The 18,535-nt window shown below is 39.1% G+C and overlaps 1 protein-coding gene across 2 annotated transcripts in view; it reads right to left on the bottom strand.

Moving 5' to 3' along the window:
* Nucleotides 1-17,392, bottom strand: part of AGO3 (argonaute RISC catalytic component 3) — a 112,386-nt gene extending 94,994 nt beyond the window's left edge. Inside the window, exons 1-2 of one of the 2 annotated variants that reach the window (XM_058553668.1) lie at nt 17,326-17,392; nt 16,642-16,852 (exon numbers count right to left, since the gene is read on the bottom strand). In XM_058553668.1, coding sequence (XP_058409651.1) covers nt 16,642-16,660 — 19 coding nt within the window. In that variant the 5' untranslated portion in view covers nt 16,661-16,852; nt 17,326-17,392. Of the gene's footprint in view, nt 1-16,641; nt 17,007-17,325 lie in introns of those variants that run through there. The other variant, XM_058553670.1, reaches the window with a different exon arrangement.
* Nucleotides 17,393-18,535: the final 1,143 nt, after the last annotated feature.

The following is an 18,535-nucleotide window of genomic DNA, read 5'->3' as shown; positions in this document are numbered from 1 at the left end:
GGGGAAGGGGAGTAAGGAAGTATATGGGAACTCTCTGTACTTTCCACTTAATTTTTCTATAAACTCAAAAATTACTAAAAAAAAAAAAACCTATTAATTTTTAAAAACGCATTTGTACTTAGACCTAGTAATTCCATTTCTAAGGATTTATCTACACAAATTCTTCCACATGTGTAAAATGACATTTGCACATTTGTGCAGCATTGTTGGGAGTAATAAAAGAAAATGGAATGAAAGCTCAATGAGGGCTGGGAGTTTTGTCTGCTTTCTTCGCTGATCTATAGTGTCCAGAACAGTAATGCACAATAAATCAATGCCCAATGAGAATTAACGTTACAACCATACAATGAAATAATATGTATTAAAATTAAAAAGAATAAAGAAGCTCTTTAGTATCAATATATAGGTCATATGAAAAAAACAGTACAGGATACTGTATACATTATACAATGTGTTCATTTGTAGGAAGAAATAGAATATACATTCATATTATACATACATACATTATTAGAATATCTTGTAGGACACCAATACAGTGGGAGCAATGATTGCCTTCACAGAGGGGAACTAGATGGCTGGGGGCCTAACAAAGAAGGAAAGATTGATTTTTCTCCCTGTATAGTTTATTGTGATACAATATGTGTTTCTGTAATACAAATAACCTCATATGCAATTGTAATAGGGAAATTATGTCAGTTTAACAGAGAGGTTACTTTGGTCCACTTGTGATTTTCTTTTTTTTTTTTAAAGATTTTATTTATTTATTTTCCCCTCAAAGCCCCAGTAGATAGTTGTATGTCATAGCTGCACATCCTTCTAGTTGCTGTATGTGGGAAGGGGCCTCAGCATGGCGAGAGAAGCGGTGCGTCAACGCGCGCCGGTGATCCCAACCCCAGCCGCCAGCAGCGGAGCATGCACACTTGACCGCTAAGCTACGGGGCCGGGCCCCACATGTGATTTTCTTCAACCTATGAATGCTTTGCCTCACCAAGTAACAGCAGTTGAATACAAAGTATACGAACACAACTGAATGCAACAATCTGCAGAGGAATACAGTATTGTCCATGATACCCATTCACCTCTATCGTCTTCTCTTTGGCTCAGTTTGGCCACATGCTCTGACTTAAAATAGCTTTTGTGTGATTTCCTCCACACTTGGTATTTTTTGCCTTTATCTCAGTAATTTAGCAGTCTCAAACCTTCCTTACATCCCATTTTATCAGGCTACTATCATCTTTTCAAAACATTTTAATGTAAAGTCCTAAGCTTATAGTAGTCCTTATTTATTAGGACTTTTTTTTTTCTTTTAGCAATTTTGTGTGTGTGTGTGTGTGTGAGGAAGACTGGCTCTGAGCTAACATCCATGGCCAATCCTCCTTTTCGCTGAGAAAGATTAGCCCTGAGCTAACATCTGTGCCCATCTTCCTCTATTTTGTATATGGGATGCTGCCACAGCATGGCTTGATGAGCAGTGCGTAGGTCCGTGCCTGAAATCTGAACCCGTGAACCCTGGGCTGCTGAAGAGGAGTGTGTGAACTTAACCACTATGCCACCGGGCTGGCAGCAGCAATGTATTTTTTTAATAGCTTTTTTTTTTTTTTTTTGCTGAGGAAGATTCGCCCTGAGCTAACATCCACTGCCAATCTTCCTCTTTTTGTATGTGAGCCACTGCCACAGCATGGCCACTGACAGACGAGTGGTGTAGGTCTGCGCCCGGGAACCAAACCCAGGCTGCCGAAGCAGAGCACACCGAATTTAACCACTAGGCCACAGGGGCTGGCCCATTTGACAGCTTTCTTGAGGTATTATTCACACCATATAATTCACCCATTTAAAGTATACAATTCAATGGCTTTTATTATATTCACAGAATTGTGCAACCACCATCACAATCAATTTTAGAACATCTTCATCACCCCAAAAAGAAATCTTGGACCCCTCAACCATCAACTCCTCATTCCCCCATCATCCCCAGCCAATGGCTACCACTAATCTACTTTCTATCTCTACAGATTTGCCTATTCTGGACATTTCATATAAATTGAATCATACGATATGCAGTCCTTTTATAACTAACTTCTTTCACTTAACATAATGTTTATAAGGTTCACTCATGTTGTAGCATGTATCAGTACTCCATTCCTTTTTATTCCCCAACAATATTCCATTGTTTGAACATACAGTCGTCCCTCTGTATCCATGGGGGATTGGTTCCAAGACCGCCCAAGGACATCAAAATCCGTGGATGTTCAAGTCCCTTATATAAAATGGCGTAGTATTTGCATGTAACTTATGTACATCTTCCTGTATAGTTTAAATCATCTCTAGATTACTTATAATACCTAATACAATGTAAATGCTATGTAAATACTTGTTATATTGTATTGTTTAGGGAATAATGACAAGAAAAAACAAGTATGTACATGTTCAGTACAGATGCAACTATGATAGGCCTTCTGACCCACAGCTGGTTGAATCCACAGTTTATTTATCCATTCACCATTTGATGGACATTTAGGTTGTTTCTACTTTTCGGCTATTATAAATAATGCTGCTATGAACACTCACATCATGCCCTTGTGTGGACATAAGTTTTCTTTTCTCTTGAGTAGATTCCTAGGAATGGAATTGCTGGGTCATGTTTACCCTTTTGAGGAACTGCCAGACTGTTTTCCAATCATTATGAATTTAACATGTCTATTTAACCGTGCTGATATTTTTATTAAAATTTTTACTGTTTTTATTATACTCTAGTTACAAAGTTGAGTAGGTTTTGACTGGTAGGTTTCGACTGTATCCCTCCGCCCCTAGTAATTCAGGCTTGTCAGGATTGCACATATCACATTATAGCAGAAACACCTGTGAATCTCTTTATATCTTTTTGAATTTTGAATCATATGCTGTTATAACCTATTTTTTAAAAATTCAAGATAAAGTTTACCTTGTTAATGGAACAAGGTATCTACTTAATGGAACATAAGAGTTTTATTCAGCCCATTCTACCATCCCTTTCCACGCTACATTCTTGGAAAGAGATCTTAATCAGTAGCTGAATATCTCATGTGGTGATGAAAGACAGCTATATATCTTGACTACTCCTTCCATCAAGAGGTGGAGTTTTTCCTCTCCCCTTGCATGTGGGCTGACCTGGGGTTTCAACAGAATGCAGAGGAAGCTATGCTGTATACCTTCTGAGACTGGGCTTTAAGAGATCTGAAGCTTCTGCCTTTGCCTTTTGGAATGCTACTTCTTGGAACCCAGCCTCCACGCTGTGAGGAAGCCCAACCTACGACATGGAAAGGCCCAAGTGGAGAAGAGCCCAGACTCCCCAGAGCTTCTCTTCCCTCCTCCCTCCCACCTTCAGCTGATAATACCAGCTGAGCTTCCAGCCACCAAATCTAGAGAAATGATAAACTGCTGCTGTTGTTTTAATCCACTAATGCAGTAACAGATAACCAAAACATTCATCATTTAGAAAATTTTAGAGAAGATATCATCTCTTTATAGGAAAAGCAACTGGATAACAAATTAATGTATTTAAGTTTATATGGTTTCTTTGCTCACCACCCATGCTTTCCAACTCTGAAAGTCTCTCTTCTTGAGGTTTCAAATTCATGTTTCATTACTCTAATGCATGTCTTTAAGTAGTGTTATACAGAAAGGCAGCTGGGGGATATATTTTCTAAGTCCTTATACGTTTAAGAATGTCTGTCACCCTTCATACACAACGTGGATTGACACTGAACCCATATATTCAACAGTTTTATCTTCAAATTTCCATAGACACTGTCTTCTAGCATTTGGTATATGTGCATTACTTTTTCTGTATGCATTCTTTATATATTTGAGACTTGAGAATCCATAAATATGTCCTTGTGTGGTTCTCTTTTCAATAGGTTTGCTTGGAATATAATACACGTTCAATTTTCAGTTGAGATCAATATTTCAGGGAGGCTTCTTCTGTTATTTATTTATTTTTTCTTTTTCAAAGACCTCTAAAATTTGCCCTCAATAGGTTGTATACATGGATTTTATATCCAGTCCAGTTACTACTAGAGCCCTTTAAATACACTTCTTAATAAATGTTTGGGCTTGTTTGGTTTTTTTTGGTGACGAAGATCAGCCCTGAGCTAACATCTGTTGCCGACCCTCCTCCTCTTGCTGAGGAAGACCAGCCCTGGGCTAACATCCGTGCCCACCTTCCTCCACTTTATATGCAGGATGCCCGCCACAGCATGGTCTGATAAGCAGTGCGTAGGCCCGCGCCCAGGATCCGAATCCCTGAACCCCAGGCTGCCAAAGTGGAGCACGTGAACTTAACCGCTATGCCACTGGGCTGGCCCCAAGAAATATTTGTTTTATAGTTTGCATCTGATATCTTCAATATCTGAAGTCTGTGATTTTGTTTTTACTGTCTGTTCTCTTTCTCGCTCACGGTATCTTGTTAGTATGTATATCTGGTTATGAGATTGTGTGGTCATCATACTTGGAAAATAATTTAAGACCTAGGATAAAGAAATGTTCCTCAAGGAAAGATCTGCATTTGTTTTTGTCAGGTGCCTAGGAGTACTACCAGTCCAGTGCAACTTAAAACAAATTTAAGATTTTAGGCTTCCTGTGAGGGTTATCCACTTCAAGATTACTCTCACCTTGAGTATAGCATTTCAGGGTCCCAGTTAATGGCAGGGAAGGTCTCCTATACACTCTCCAGCATGTGTAGTCCCTGACTTTGATTTCTGTTCCCCTTATCTCCAGGCATCAAAATTTAAAGTTTCCAGGATCAGCAAATGTCTTCAGGGAAAAATTGGCTTCTATGTTCTTTACGTCTTTGGGTTTTCATTTCCCTTCCATTTTGGCCTGATAATTACAGGCATACCCCACAGAACCTAATTTTTCCCTGTAAAATACATCTTGATTTTTAAGATCTAAACCTCTTAGAATATGTTAAAATATCTCTCAATATAATGTTTCTCAAATTATTTTTATATAGCAAACATTTACACTATGTCCCCAAAACTCAACTAGCACTTTTTTTTAAAAAAAAAAAGCAAGACAATGTGTGGAGAAAAGTTTCAAGTTACACTCCAACGCAATTGATAGAATATCAGAAATGAAATACACAAGTGTTTTAAAGCCTGCTGAGTGTCAACCAGGGGATGTGCTGCTGGTGTTAAAGAGAAGGTCATGAAGCCTCATGGTAATCACAAAGCAAAAAACTATAGTACATACACAAAAGAGAAAGAGAAAGGAATCTAAGCATACCGCTGAAGAAAATCATCAAATCACAAAGGAAGAGAGCAGGAGAAGAAAAAAGGAACAGAGGAACTACAAAACAGCCAGAAAACAGTTAACCAAATGGCAATAAGTACATACATATCAACGATAATTTTCAACATAAATGGACTAATTTCTCTAATCAAAAGACAGAGAGTGGCTGAATAGATTAAAAAACAAGACCCATCTACATGCTGCCTACAAGAGACTCACTTCAGTGATAAGGACACACGCAGACTGCAAGTGAAGAGTTGGAAAAAGATATTCCATACAAATGAAAACCAAAAGAAAGCTAGGGTAGCTATACTTATATCAGACAAAATAGACTTTAAAACAAAGACTGTAATAAGAGACAAAAGAAGGGCATTACATAATGATAAAGAGGCGAATCCAACAAGAAGATATAACATTTGTAAATACTTATGCACCCAATATAGGAGCACCTAGATATATAAAGCAAATGTTAACAGATCTAAAGGGAGAAACAGACACCAATACAATAATAGTAGGGACTTTAATACCCCATTTTCATCAATGGATAGATCATCCAGACAGAAAATCAGTACGGAAACATCAGCCTTAAAAGACATGTTAGATCAGATGGACTTAACAGATATATACAGACTATTCCACCCAAAGGCAACAGAATACACATTCTTTTCAAGTACACATGGAACATTCTCCAGAATAAATCATATGTTAGGCCACAAAACAAGTCTTAATAAATTTAAGAAGACTGAAATCATAACAAGCACAGAAATAGAACAATCCTAAAATTGGTATGGAACCCCAAAACACCCAGAACAGCCAACGTAATCTTGAGCAAGAGCAAAGCTGGAGGCATCACGCTCCCTGATTTCAAACTGTATTACAAAGCTCTTCTATTTCTGTGAAAAATGCCATCGGAATTTTGATAGGGATTGCGTTGAATCTGTAGATCACTTTGGGTAGTATGGACATTTTAACAACATTCACTCTTCCAATCCATGAGCACGGAATATCTTTCCATTTATTTGTGTCTTCCTCAATTTCTTTCATCAACGTTGTCTAGTTTTCAATGTATAGATCTTTCACCTCCTTGGTTAAATTTATTCCTAAGTACTTTACTGTTTTTGATGCTATCATAAATGGGATTATTTTCTTCTCTTTCTGATAGTTCATTGTTAGTGAACAGAAACGCAACAGATTTTTGTATATTGATTTTGTATCCTGCAACTTGACTGAATTTATTAGTTTCAACAGTTTTTTGGTAGAGTCTTTAGGGTTTTCTATATATAATACCATGTCATTTGCAAATAGTGACAGTTTTACTTCTTCCTTTCTGATTTGTATGCCTTTTATTTCTTTTTCTTGCCTAACTGCTCTGGCTAGGACTTCAAGTACTATGTTGAATAAAGGTGGCAAGAGGTGGCACCCTTATCTTGTTCCTGACCTTAGAGGAAAAGCTTTCAGCTTTTCACTACTGAGTATGATATTAGCTGTGGGCTTGTCATATATGACCTTTATTAAGGTGAGGTTGGTTCAGTTATCTTATTTTAAAAATGAGATTAAAACCACCTATACATTCTAGATATGCCTGACACATAAGTCATAAAAAAAGGTAACTGTTCAATAAATATTAATAAGCATCTATAACATGTCACACAATAAGCGCATGTTAAGTGCATCTCCCTGCATCAAGCACCTACTGTTCTATTTGGGGGAGGCAGAGAGGGAAACTGGCATACAGAATTTTTCCCTTCAGACAAATTTCAGAAGTAGACCTGCCAGGTCAAAGGGTAGGAACAGAAACATGTTTCTGACTTTTTTTTTTTTTTTTTGTGAGGAAGATCAGCCCTGAGCTACCATCCTTGCTAATCCTCCTCTTTTTGCTGAGGAAGACCGGCCCTGAGCTAACATCCATTGCCAATCCTCCTCCTTTTTTTTTTCCCCCAGAGGCCCCCCCAGTAGATAGTTGTATGTCATAGTTGCACATCCTTCTAGTTGCTGTATGTGGGACGCGGCCTCAGCATGGCCGTAGAAGCAGTGCGTCGGTGCGCGCCCGGGATCCGAACCCGGGCCGCCAGCAGCAGAGTTCGCGCACTTAACCGCTAAGCCACAGAGCCGGCCCAGTTTCTGACTTCTGATACTTATTGCCAACCTGGCATGTGAACACTTTACTATCACCAGATTTCTCTCTCCTACCCTCTCTAGTATTAGGCATTACAATTTAAAAAAACCTTTTATGTGTTAAAAAATGACCGCCTGCTGTTTTATTTTCATGTGAATACTATCACGATTGGCTTAAAAACAATATTTTACGGGGGCCAGCCTGGTGGTGTCATAGTGGTTGGCTTCATGCGCTCCGCTTCGGCGGCCCGGGGTTTGTGGGTTCAGATCCCGGGCAAGGTCCTATGCACTGCTTATCAAACCACGCTGAGGCAGGGGTCCCACGTATAAAGTAGAGGAAGATGGACACGGATGTTAGCCCAGGGCCAAACTTCCTCAGCAAAAAGAGGAGGATTGGCAACAGATGTTAGCTCAGGGCTAATCTTCCTCACCAAAAAAAAGCCCCCAAAACAAAAAAACCGAATATTTTATGCTCTATATCCCCTATTTTCTTATGAAACTCATTGCCCCCATAGACAATTTTTAAAAAATCAAAAACATAAAATGTCATTTATCTACTCTATTTACTGAACAATTATTATGTTCAAGTTTTTATAGATACATAGATTAATTAGTAAGTCACAGTTATCTTGCTTAAGTAGTTCATAATACGTTGGGCAATATCCCATCTTAATATTTCAGGAAAGTAACATTAACAACAATAATAGCTAACACGTAATGAGTATTAAATATCTGATATACATTAGATGATTTCTTACAACATTACTTTTGAGGCAGGTACTATATTATGCTGAGGAAACTGAAGCACAGGGAGATTAAAAAACATGTTCACTGCTAGAAAGTGGCAAAGCAAGGATTTGCAAATAGGCGCTCTGATTTCAGAGCCTGCATTTTTAACCAGTACACTATACAACAAACTAACAACTGATGAATGTCTATCGTTCATTAAGTCATTTATTCATTGATTTCTTAATTTGTTCAACAAATATTTATTGACGGTCTCTAAGTGCCAAGCACTGTTCAGGCTCAGGTGAACAATAATTTAATAATAATAATAAAGACCTGGTCCTCATGAAGCTTTTATGGGGTGGAGGGGGCAGATTATGTTGTATTTCTTTTTTTGCCAGTCAGGTAATAATATGTGCTATAAAGAAAAATAAAATAGGTTAAGGGGATAGAAAGTGTGTGTGTTGGGGAGAGGAGAAACAGTAGGTAGTTACCCATTTTAGATAGATTGGTTAAAGAAAGCCTCTCTGAAAGGCTGACAAGTAGGCAGAAAACAGAAGGAAGTGAGAGAACAAGTCATGTGGCTATCTGGAAGAGAATTCCAGGCAGAGGAAAAATGAAGTATAAAGGAAAAAGCAGAAGTTTGCTTGGTGTTTGATGAATAGCAAAGAGACTGCTATGCCTGCAACAGAATAAGCAACAGAGAGAATCATAGGAGATGAGGTCAGAGAGATAATGGGAGATCAGATCATACAGGATTTGTAAGCCATGATGAGGCCTTTGGATTTTATTCTGAGACACGACAACCAAAAAAGGGTGTGATAATGTTACCGCGGCTTATTTAAATAGTCCATGTCTTTTATAGATACTTAGTAGATATTTATGAATGAAATAGTATTATGTCTAGAATATGCTTCAAAAAATACAGGGGAAGCGAAAGTAGAAGGGACACAATTGGACATACGCTGATAATTGTTGGGTTTGGGTGATGGGTACAGGGACCTTATTATACAATTCTTTCTACCTGTGTACATCCTCAATTCTCCATAATAAAATGCCTTAAAAAAATAGGAAGAGAGGAAGTACCATTTCCTTTGCATACTTAATCTCTTTTTATCATCTCATTGCACAGATAAGGAAATTAAGGTTAAGAAAGATTAAATGCACTGCCCAAAATGACAGTTAATTTTTTTTAATAGACTTTATTTTTTAGAGCAGTTTTAGGTTCAGGGCAAAACTGAGAAGGTAGAGATTACCCATATGCCTCCTGCCTATTATCATATACACAGCCTCTCCCACTATCAACATCCCTATACCAGAGTGGTACACTTGTCACAATTGATGAACCTACAATGACATCATTATCAAGTCACGGTTAATTGGAGAGCCAGGATTTGTCTCCAAAACCCATGCTTTTTACACTACATCACACTGCCATTTTTTCCTCCATTATCATTATTTTGCTTGGTGCTTTTTATACAAACTGGCAAAACTCAAGATTCTGTTTCATAAATAAGCAATGGAACAGAACTCTACCATTATTAACTACAAAATCATCATCATCAAGTTTAAGTATCCAAAAAATATTTTAATGGAAATTAATGGAAGAAACAATTCTGTCAATATAACAAATTATACTTCCAGTGAAGCATATTTTAGTTATTTAACAAATACATATATTACCCATTAGAATGGAAAACTTAATTACATAGAAATACAAGGCACTATCTAGAATTTCTCTCCATCTCAAACTTTTCTTTTGGTAATATAGTAAGTACTGGCTAATATCAACTAACCACATTATACTTCAGACATAAAACCATATATTTTCAAAGCATATGTGTGTGCCTACTGTTCACTGAGTTAATAATTTTTTTTTTTTGTGAGGAGATCAGCCCTGAGCTAACATCCGCCAATCCTCCTCTTTTTTTGCTGAAGAAGACGGCCCTGGGCTAACATCTGTGCCTATCTTCCTCCACTTTATATGGGACGCCGCCACAGCATGGCTTACCAAGCAGTGCGTCGGCGCACGCCCGGGATCCGAACCAGCGAACCCCGGGCTGCCGCAGCGGAGCGCGCGCACTTAACCGCTTGCGCCACCGGGCCGGCCCCCACTGACTTAATAATTTAATGTACTAGTTGCGAGTCCAAAGCTAAATAACAGCCTACGGCATTTGTAACTGATGAAAAATAAACAGTAAATAAATCAGAATCAACTACAGCGTATACTACAGCTTATTACCACATAAGGATTTTCACTGGGAACTTTTTCTTGAATATTCATGGAATACTTCGTTTCAACAATTCTACTTATAGGAATTTATCTTAAGGCAATCACTGGACCAGTATACAAAGACATATGTACTAGGATACTTATCAAAGTTTTATTCATAATTTAAAAAAAAATGGAAAAAATCTAAACCACCATCAATGAGACTGATTAATTAATATATAAAATTAAAAGCTATGTACTCAGTAAAAAGTACTACCTTGCTATATAGATGTAAGTATTAATATAAAAAAAGTCCATGATACATTACTGAATAGAAAAAGCAGGTTAAAAACAATTAATGGATGAGGGATGGATAAACAGACAGATGATGGATGTCTGGGAAGACATACAAGAAAAAACTAACAATGGTTTTATCTGGAGGATGGGATCATATTATTTTCACTTTGTTTTTTATATTTTCCTATATTGTTTGCTTTCTTAAAATAATAAACATGCATTTTTATAATCAGAAAAAAATATATATATTATGTTGACCTCAAAATTTAACATAATAAAATGCCTCTGTTTACTAGTCAACCCCACAAGGCTAGTAAATATGAGCATGAGATTTTAATAACCTCCCACCTATTAATTCTATCTATTCATTCAACGAACCTGCACAAACACACTGTACTTATTATTATATTACATTTACTATATGCACTACAGCTAAATAATCATTTTTATAGAACATTCAGCTTATTGAGGGTTAAATTTCTCAGAAGGCAGCATGGGGAACAACTTTTTAAAAGTCATTTTCCCCTTTGAAAACAAAAGGAGACTTTACTCAAGTAGCCCCTGCACTATGGAAATGCCTTGAGATTTATTTTGCAATTAAAAGTCGGATAGCTTTGGAAAAACTCTGAGCACCCAAGTAAAAATTTTAGAAAATTTTTGAGTAATGCCATTTTTATGTTAAATATACAGATAGAGATGGAGTCCTAATTTAGAAGCCAGAAGTTTCTAAAAAAAAAAAAAAAGACTTCATTACTAAGGTATAAGCCCATTTTTGCAATCTATTCTTGAACCTTTTTTAAAATTCAGAGATACACTAATGAAATTCTGTTGTTAGAAGATTTGGAAATCAGTTAAAGTATCAAGTATTGGTAATGACTCAAAAATAGTATTATGTAAGCCTACACTTGAGAACATTTTCTTGCAAAATTTCTTCCACAAATGAAAAATATAAAAATATACCATGTCTATATTCTATAGATATCTTCTAATTTCCCAAAAATTTGACAATTTAAAAACAATGTAGGAAAAAACTGGCTGAAGTAAAACAAAGAATTCTTCCAGATTATTTCATTAAACTGACATTCAAGACTAATGCATACGATTTTTTATGGTAACCAAACCACAAAAAGCCCACATTTAAGATATAAGAGAAAGCATCAGCTGTGGGACAAGGTTTTGCTAAATGTCAATAGTCTTTTTTTTTTAAGCAGTGGCTAGCCAAAGAAAGTCATTAATATTAACATAGATAATGGCAGAAAACTACAGAAACTCCAAATATAAAAAGGCTGTTCATGTATCCTAACAGCATAACCATTATGGTTGAAAAACCACACAATATTCTTTCTCACATCTGTTTTGTTAATGAGCCAAGAATGAGGGTCTATTGAATATCCCAGACAACTGAATTAGAAGTAGGAATGTCTGGTGAATGCTGTTCATCTCAACAAACTGAAACTAAACAGGTTTGGAAAGGATACTATTTTTAAATAAATTATCTTTTTAGTTTTACCTTCCTGGTAACAGAACTATCACTTGCCTTTTCCTGCCTATCCATTAAGAAAAAAACTCATAAATTACTTAAGATCCTAGTTTTAAGTATCATAAGAGAAAATGTTTTGTTAGACTAACAAAATATTTAATTCATCTTTCAGGTGGACTCGCCAGTATTTCAAGACTACGGAAACTACTGAGAAAAAAGATGGTTGTGATATAAAGCAACATAGTATTCAACTAGACTCCAATAGCTTATGACAATTTGGCAAGAATTCTTCTCTGAGCTAGGGTTTCTCCATATACAACAGAGAACTCTTCCAGGAAATGTCCCCTTTACAGGGCCCCAGGCCTCTTTGCATACTACTATCAGACCAGGCTTATAGAACCAAACAAATACAATGTTCTCATTGGGAAATAGAAATTAATCCTCAATTACCAACTTACTACATAAAATTCTCCAAAAGAGCAAAAGGAAGTAGCATCTAGAAATCATTTCATTTATTATAACTGCTTTCCTAAATTACTTAATTCCCTAAAATTTTTTAAATTAATAGATTTATTAATTTGAAATTTGGTTTAAAAAGTCTTTGTTTAGAAGAAAGAAGTTTTCTTGCCTCCTTTTCAGTTTTCCCTCAGAGTGATCCATCACCGTCAGAGAAATTAAATTCTAAAACAAAAATCAAAATAATCTTGGCACACTTTCATAAGTCCCACTGCCAGTCAAAAGTAGCAAATACTAGGAAAAAAGTTATAATGGCCACTCCAGAGCACCACAAACTAAAATTTAAGTGACAACCAAGTAGAAAAACCATGTTCAAAATTCATGCCCTCCAGACAGAGCAGCATTTTGACATATTTTTCTTCAAGACAAAAATTTACAAGTGAGAAAATTTACATAAAAATAAAAACTCTTCTCAAAATGATTAAAGAAGACTGTTTATTTTAAACACTAAACTGAGTGGGCCGGCCCCATGGCTTAGCGGTTAGGAGCGCGCGCTCCGATGCGAGCTCCGATACTGGCGGCCCGGGTTCGGATCCAGGGCGTGCACCTACGCACCGCTTCTCCGGCCATGCTGAGGCCGTGTCCCACATACAGCAACAAGAAGGATGTGCAACTATGACATACAACTATCTACTGGGGCTTTGGGGAAAAAAAAGGAGGAGGATTGGCAATAGATGTTAGCTAAGAGCCAGTCTTCCTCAGCAAAAAGAGGAGGATTAGCATGGATGTTAGCTCAGGGCTGATCTTCCTCACACACAAAAAATTAATTAATTAAATACTAAACTGAGAAACTAATGGCATTATATATTTTAGTATTTTGAACCCACTTTTATCCACACTTCATTCAAATCGACCTTCCATACATGCAATTTTTGTTTCTTTGGAACTTGTTCTTATATGACTTCTCTTAATTTTTATTATTAAAGAAATGCAGAGGGCCAGCCCAGTGGCGCAAGCGGTTAAGTGCTCTCGATCTGCTGCGGCGGCCCGGGGTTCCCCGGTTTGGATCCCGGGCGAGCACTGACACACCGCTTGGCAAGCCATGCAGTGGTGGTGTCCCATACAAAGTGGAGGAAGATGGGCACGGATGTTAGCCCAGGGCCAGTCTTCCTCAGCAAAAAAAGAGGAGGATTGTGGAGGAAGATGGGCACGGATGTTAGCCCAGGGCCGTCTTCCTCAGCAAAAAAAAAGAGGAGGATTGGTGGATGTTAGCTCAGGGCTGATCTCCTCACCAAAAAAAAAAAAAAAAAGAGGAGGATTGGCAGGTGTTAGCACAAGGCTGATCTCCTCACAAAAAAAAAAAAAAAAGAAATGCAGAGCCTTAAAATAACTATATTCAAGCACAAATTTAAGAGTATAACTAAGAAACAGTCTATTCACTTTTGCAAGGTTATATAAGACAACTACCAAACGTGTCAAATCAATTTGCATATCATTAATTTAAGGTGAAAGTAAATGTTTTTCTTCCATTGGTAAGTAGTACAATTCGTTTTGCCCTAAACAGTAGTCTGACTTTACCCAAAAATACAGACTAGAATAGTACAATCCTAAAAAACAGCTACTCAGGAGAAGTGATATCTCAATGAATACTTCTGCTTTCTCTATTCCCACTTTCTTTGGAACTAAAACAACATATACTCTTAGTCCAGCTAACAAATAGGGTTTCATCAGAAGTTCCCCTAAGTAGTCATAGGCACAGATGCTAAACTACTGATTATTATTATTTAAAAACCAATTGTGCCAGCTTTTTTGGTTACATCAAAGTTCACACAATACTAAATCAGTAGATTGTACAGGACACCCTTAAAAATCACTTAAAATATTTCATGCAAAAGGAAAGAATAAATATTAATTTTTAGTGAGGAATGACTCACCAAGAAACAATTATAAAGTAATTGTATTCGAAGTCTTCTAATGTAAATAAATTTGTTTTCTATGTATCCACCTAACAACTAGAATTTAAAATACCCTGTTACAAGATGATTCTTAAGAATCTCCACAGAAAAGAAAAACTTAGAACAGAATTGGAGGAGTAAGATCCAACACTATTAGAGACCATTTACATCTAAAATTTTTTAAACCAAAATATGTATCTGTCAAATTCTTGATTTAAAACTTAGTTGCACATTTTTCCCAATTATGCCTTCAATTTCATGTGCAGCATAACAATTACATGTAAGTATCAGGTAGAATGGAAATTTTGTTTTCGATGATGATGATCTTGAGCCAAATTATACTTATCTTTATCATCACATTACAGTCAATCATGTATAAACTGCACTGAAGAATAAATTTTGCGTTTCAAGATGCCCAAGCATATGGTTGATAACTCTAACTATACCTCCCCATATGTGAAGACAATTAAGTGGGTATATATTTCAGCAATGGTACATGCAAAAAGAAGAGATAAAACTTATCTGTAGCTCAAGAACTCACAGGAGCATTTACTGAATCATACTTGGCTAGGTGGGCCAGTTGGCTAGGTGGTTTGACTTCAGAAGTATTTTCTAAGATGCTGTCCATATATCTGGGCATAATTTCATATGAAAAACCCAAAGGAGAAAAAGAAACAAAACTTAAAAAAATTTTTTTGAAATACCTTTAAAAGTTTTAGGATGATTAATAAAGTGTTTAACTTTCATGTTTTGTTTTCCGGGCTTGACAACAGGACAGTTATGTAAAAATCACCTATAGACCCGAATCATCACGTTTCCTAAATAGTATAGTAGAAAATTGAAAAACAAAGGCAGGACACAGTTTCAGAAATACACAAATCAATGATAAAAAATGAGAATCTAAAACTCTTCACAACCTAGACAAGCTTTCTCTTCTACAAAGAAATGAAGGTAAAAATGGAGAATGCGAAAGAGAAATGGTATAAACTGATTAAAGAAAATTCCATATAATAAAACTTGTAATAAACTCTTCTCCCCATCCCATCTCTACAATTTCTGAGTGCTTTCCGTATCTACTTAACAATTATACTCCTTAACCCAATCAACAAATTCTTTATCATCATTATGTCACTGGTTTCTTTTATGTAAGTTTTTCTTATCTCATATTTAGGTACCTCCCAAATTGGCAAAACCAGATGTGAAATTCAGGGACTTGTGATACCATTAGTAACAAGACACCCCCCCCAATATTCTGAAAATTAATTTATAAGTTTGTGACTGTCTAGATGAAGCATACTTTCAAATTTAACATACAAAGCATGACGATTTGGAAAGCAAACCGTTATGTAACACTTACTTTACGTCCCTCAATTAATTACTTTAGAACCATAAAAGAGTGCTCTTTCTTTTTTTAAGGTAAGTACTGCCCATGTTGCAATTTTTCTCAAGACTGCCGTTTTTCCCAAGCAGAGAAAGCAATTTTCTTAATTTCCAGGAACATGACAACTGCTTCTTTAGAGAACAGGGAATGAAAAAAAATATACTGTCAGCAATTTTAAGATCCACCTCCTCACACAAGCAGTGATCCAGGCTGATATGACATTTCCAAGATCCTCAGGAACTATATACCATGCTGCCACAAACATCAGGAGAGAACTCGGGGACGGAAGAAATGCCATCTTGCATTTGACGTTGCTCTAATACCTATTTCAAACTTAAGTCTCCTCCGTTATCTCAACGTATCTCCACAACTAGCTTAAGGGGCAAGGGAGAGGGCTGGTCGCCCAGCGCCTCTATGGGACACACAACCCGGTTAAAGGACACGCACACCGCTACATCTTCAACGGGAATAACAAAAGCGATGGCAAAGCGTTCTAGACTCCCGAAAGGCTAATACCCCCCAGAGAACCCCACACTTCAATCCTTTAAGCAATGTCCCCTCCCGCAGCTTCGCCTACTCAGGGGCCCCGGGGAACTGCGGCGGGGCTGCGGGGCGGCGGCGGCGGGGCCGGGCGGGGGCGGAGAGGGAAAGCCGCTCGGACGGCGCTCACCTCGCGCACCTGGGCCAGGGTGGAGGGAGCGACGGGCCTCTGGGGACACCCCCAGCGACCGGGCCAGCAGCTCTGACTCACCTGCGGAGCCGATTTCCATTCATGGAGCTGGGGGGAGTGCTTCGAGTGAGAAGGGCGTCCGCCACTGGGGGCAAGGAGGCGGCGCAGGGGGCGACGCGGCGCGACAGGCACCCTCACTCAACCCCGAGGCGGGGTAGCGACGGCTTCTCCTCAGCAACCGCACTCCGAAGGCTCTCGTCAGGAAGAGCCACCGTCGGGAAGCAGCACAGGACTATACGAGAAGAAGGAGACGCGTGAGGCGAGGAAGGGGAGCCCCGTGCGGAACTTGCGTCGCCCAGGGCCGCTTACGCTCCCACTGCCCCTCCACGACTGCGGCGCCGCCGCCGACCTCCCCGGGGGCCGCCCCCGGAAGTCCGCTGGCGTCAGTTCCGCTGCCCCGGCTTTCCCGACATCTAAGCCTCGCGTCTCCGCCCCAAGCCGGGCTGGCGCGACGTCGGTGCGGGCGCGGCCGGAGCGGAGACTCAGGGGAGGTGTCGGGGAGCCGGCGCCGAGCCTGGGCGGAGCCTGGGGCACGCGCGGCCGGAGGCTGGGGAGCTGGGCGGAGCGGGGCAGGGCCGGCCCTCCAGCGGTTCTCCGCTGGGCCGTGCCGGCCGGAGACAACCCGAAGAGGCAGGACCCCTCGCGCCACCCTGGTGCACGGCAGTGCCTGCCTGAGGCGACGTCGCAGAAGGCGGCATAGCTTACCTGGGGAGGAGCCCGCTGGAGCGAGGCTGCTGAGGTCCAGGACCCAGACCTGCAGCTGAGAGGGCCTCCAGGCCCAGCACGTCTTGGGCAGGGCCACCCTCCTCCCCGAGCCCCTCCCGCCACGCCCAGTTTGGGCGGTCCCACGCGCCTCCTCCTCAGCAGGCGGTCAAGTGACCGCCACTGTTGATCACTCCAAGTCCGTAGGGTCGCTCTGACTTTTTTTTTTTTTAGGGAAAAAATGTGCAATATAATTTGGGTAAAGATGAAGGAACAGAACATTATACAAATATCAGGTCGAATAATTTCCATATTTAAAAGTCCTGAATAGCGCCTCGTCACACTGAGAAGACCCACAACTCCTTTCCAGGGCCAAAACACGGCGCAACGGGGCCCCAGCCTTTCTCCTCAAGCAAGACTCCCTCAACGCTATGCTACAGCTATACTGGTCTGCTTTTAATTTCCCCAACAGGCAAAGCGCTTCTCTTTCCGACCTGGAGCCTCTCTTGCCTTTGGTTCCCTTGGCCAGTAACCCTCTCCTTTTCTCTCTACCCTCACCTTCTCCCCTTCCTTCGCCGCCGCTTCTTATACCCCAACGTCAGACTTATCTCTGAGAGACCTTTTCCCAGCCACCCATCTACGGTGTGGGGGCACCCCTTATTCTATTACAGTATTTCCTTAATAACCCTTTTCCCAATTTGTAATTCGTTTTAATAGTTTGTGTGCCCCCTCCCCCACTAGAATGTAAGCTTTATAAGATTGCCAGGGCCATTATACTAATTGGCAAATAGTAAATCCTTAATATTTGTTGCCTTAATGAAAGGTGATACTACTTTTTTCAGGCAGAAGAATGATTCATGAATTTTCCCTATGCCCCTAAGTATCAGTAATTTTGTTTAGACTTCTGAAAAGTCAAAATAGATTCTCTTTTTAAAGCTTGGGACAAAGAGGAAAAGGAGAAAAAACATCCCATCTTCGGTTCCCCCCAATCTCTGTGGGACTTTGGATCAGTCACTTGACCTGTGGGCTTCAGTTTCCTCCTCAGAAAAACGGAGAGAATAACAGATATCTTATACAATTGTTGCAAGGTTAGGAAATATACATTAAGCACAGAGAAAACCCCCCCTAAATGTTAATGAATTAAAAAAGTATTTACTATAGTTACCATTTTAAAGCACTTCTTACATGCACCTACCATACAGTAAAAGCTTAA

The sequence above is a fragment of the Diceros bicornis genome, chromosome 13 (genome assembly GCF_020826845.1).
Source record: "Diceros bicornis minor isolate mBicDic1 chromosome 13, mDicBic1.mat.cur, whole genome shotgun sequence".
Taxonomy (NCBI): Eukaryota; Metazoa; Chordata; class Mammalia; order Perissodactyla; family Rhinocerotidae; genus Diceros; species Diceros bicornis.
Note: the sequence above shows the minus strand (reverse complement) of the source record. Positions and strands in the feature narration are given on the sequence as shown.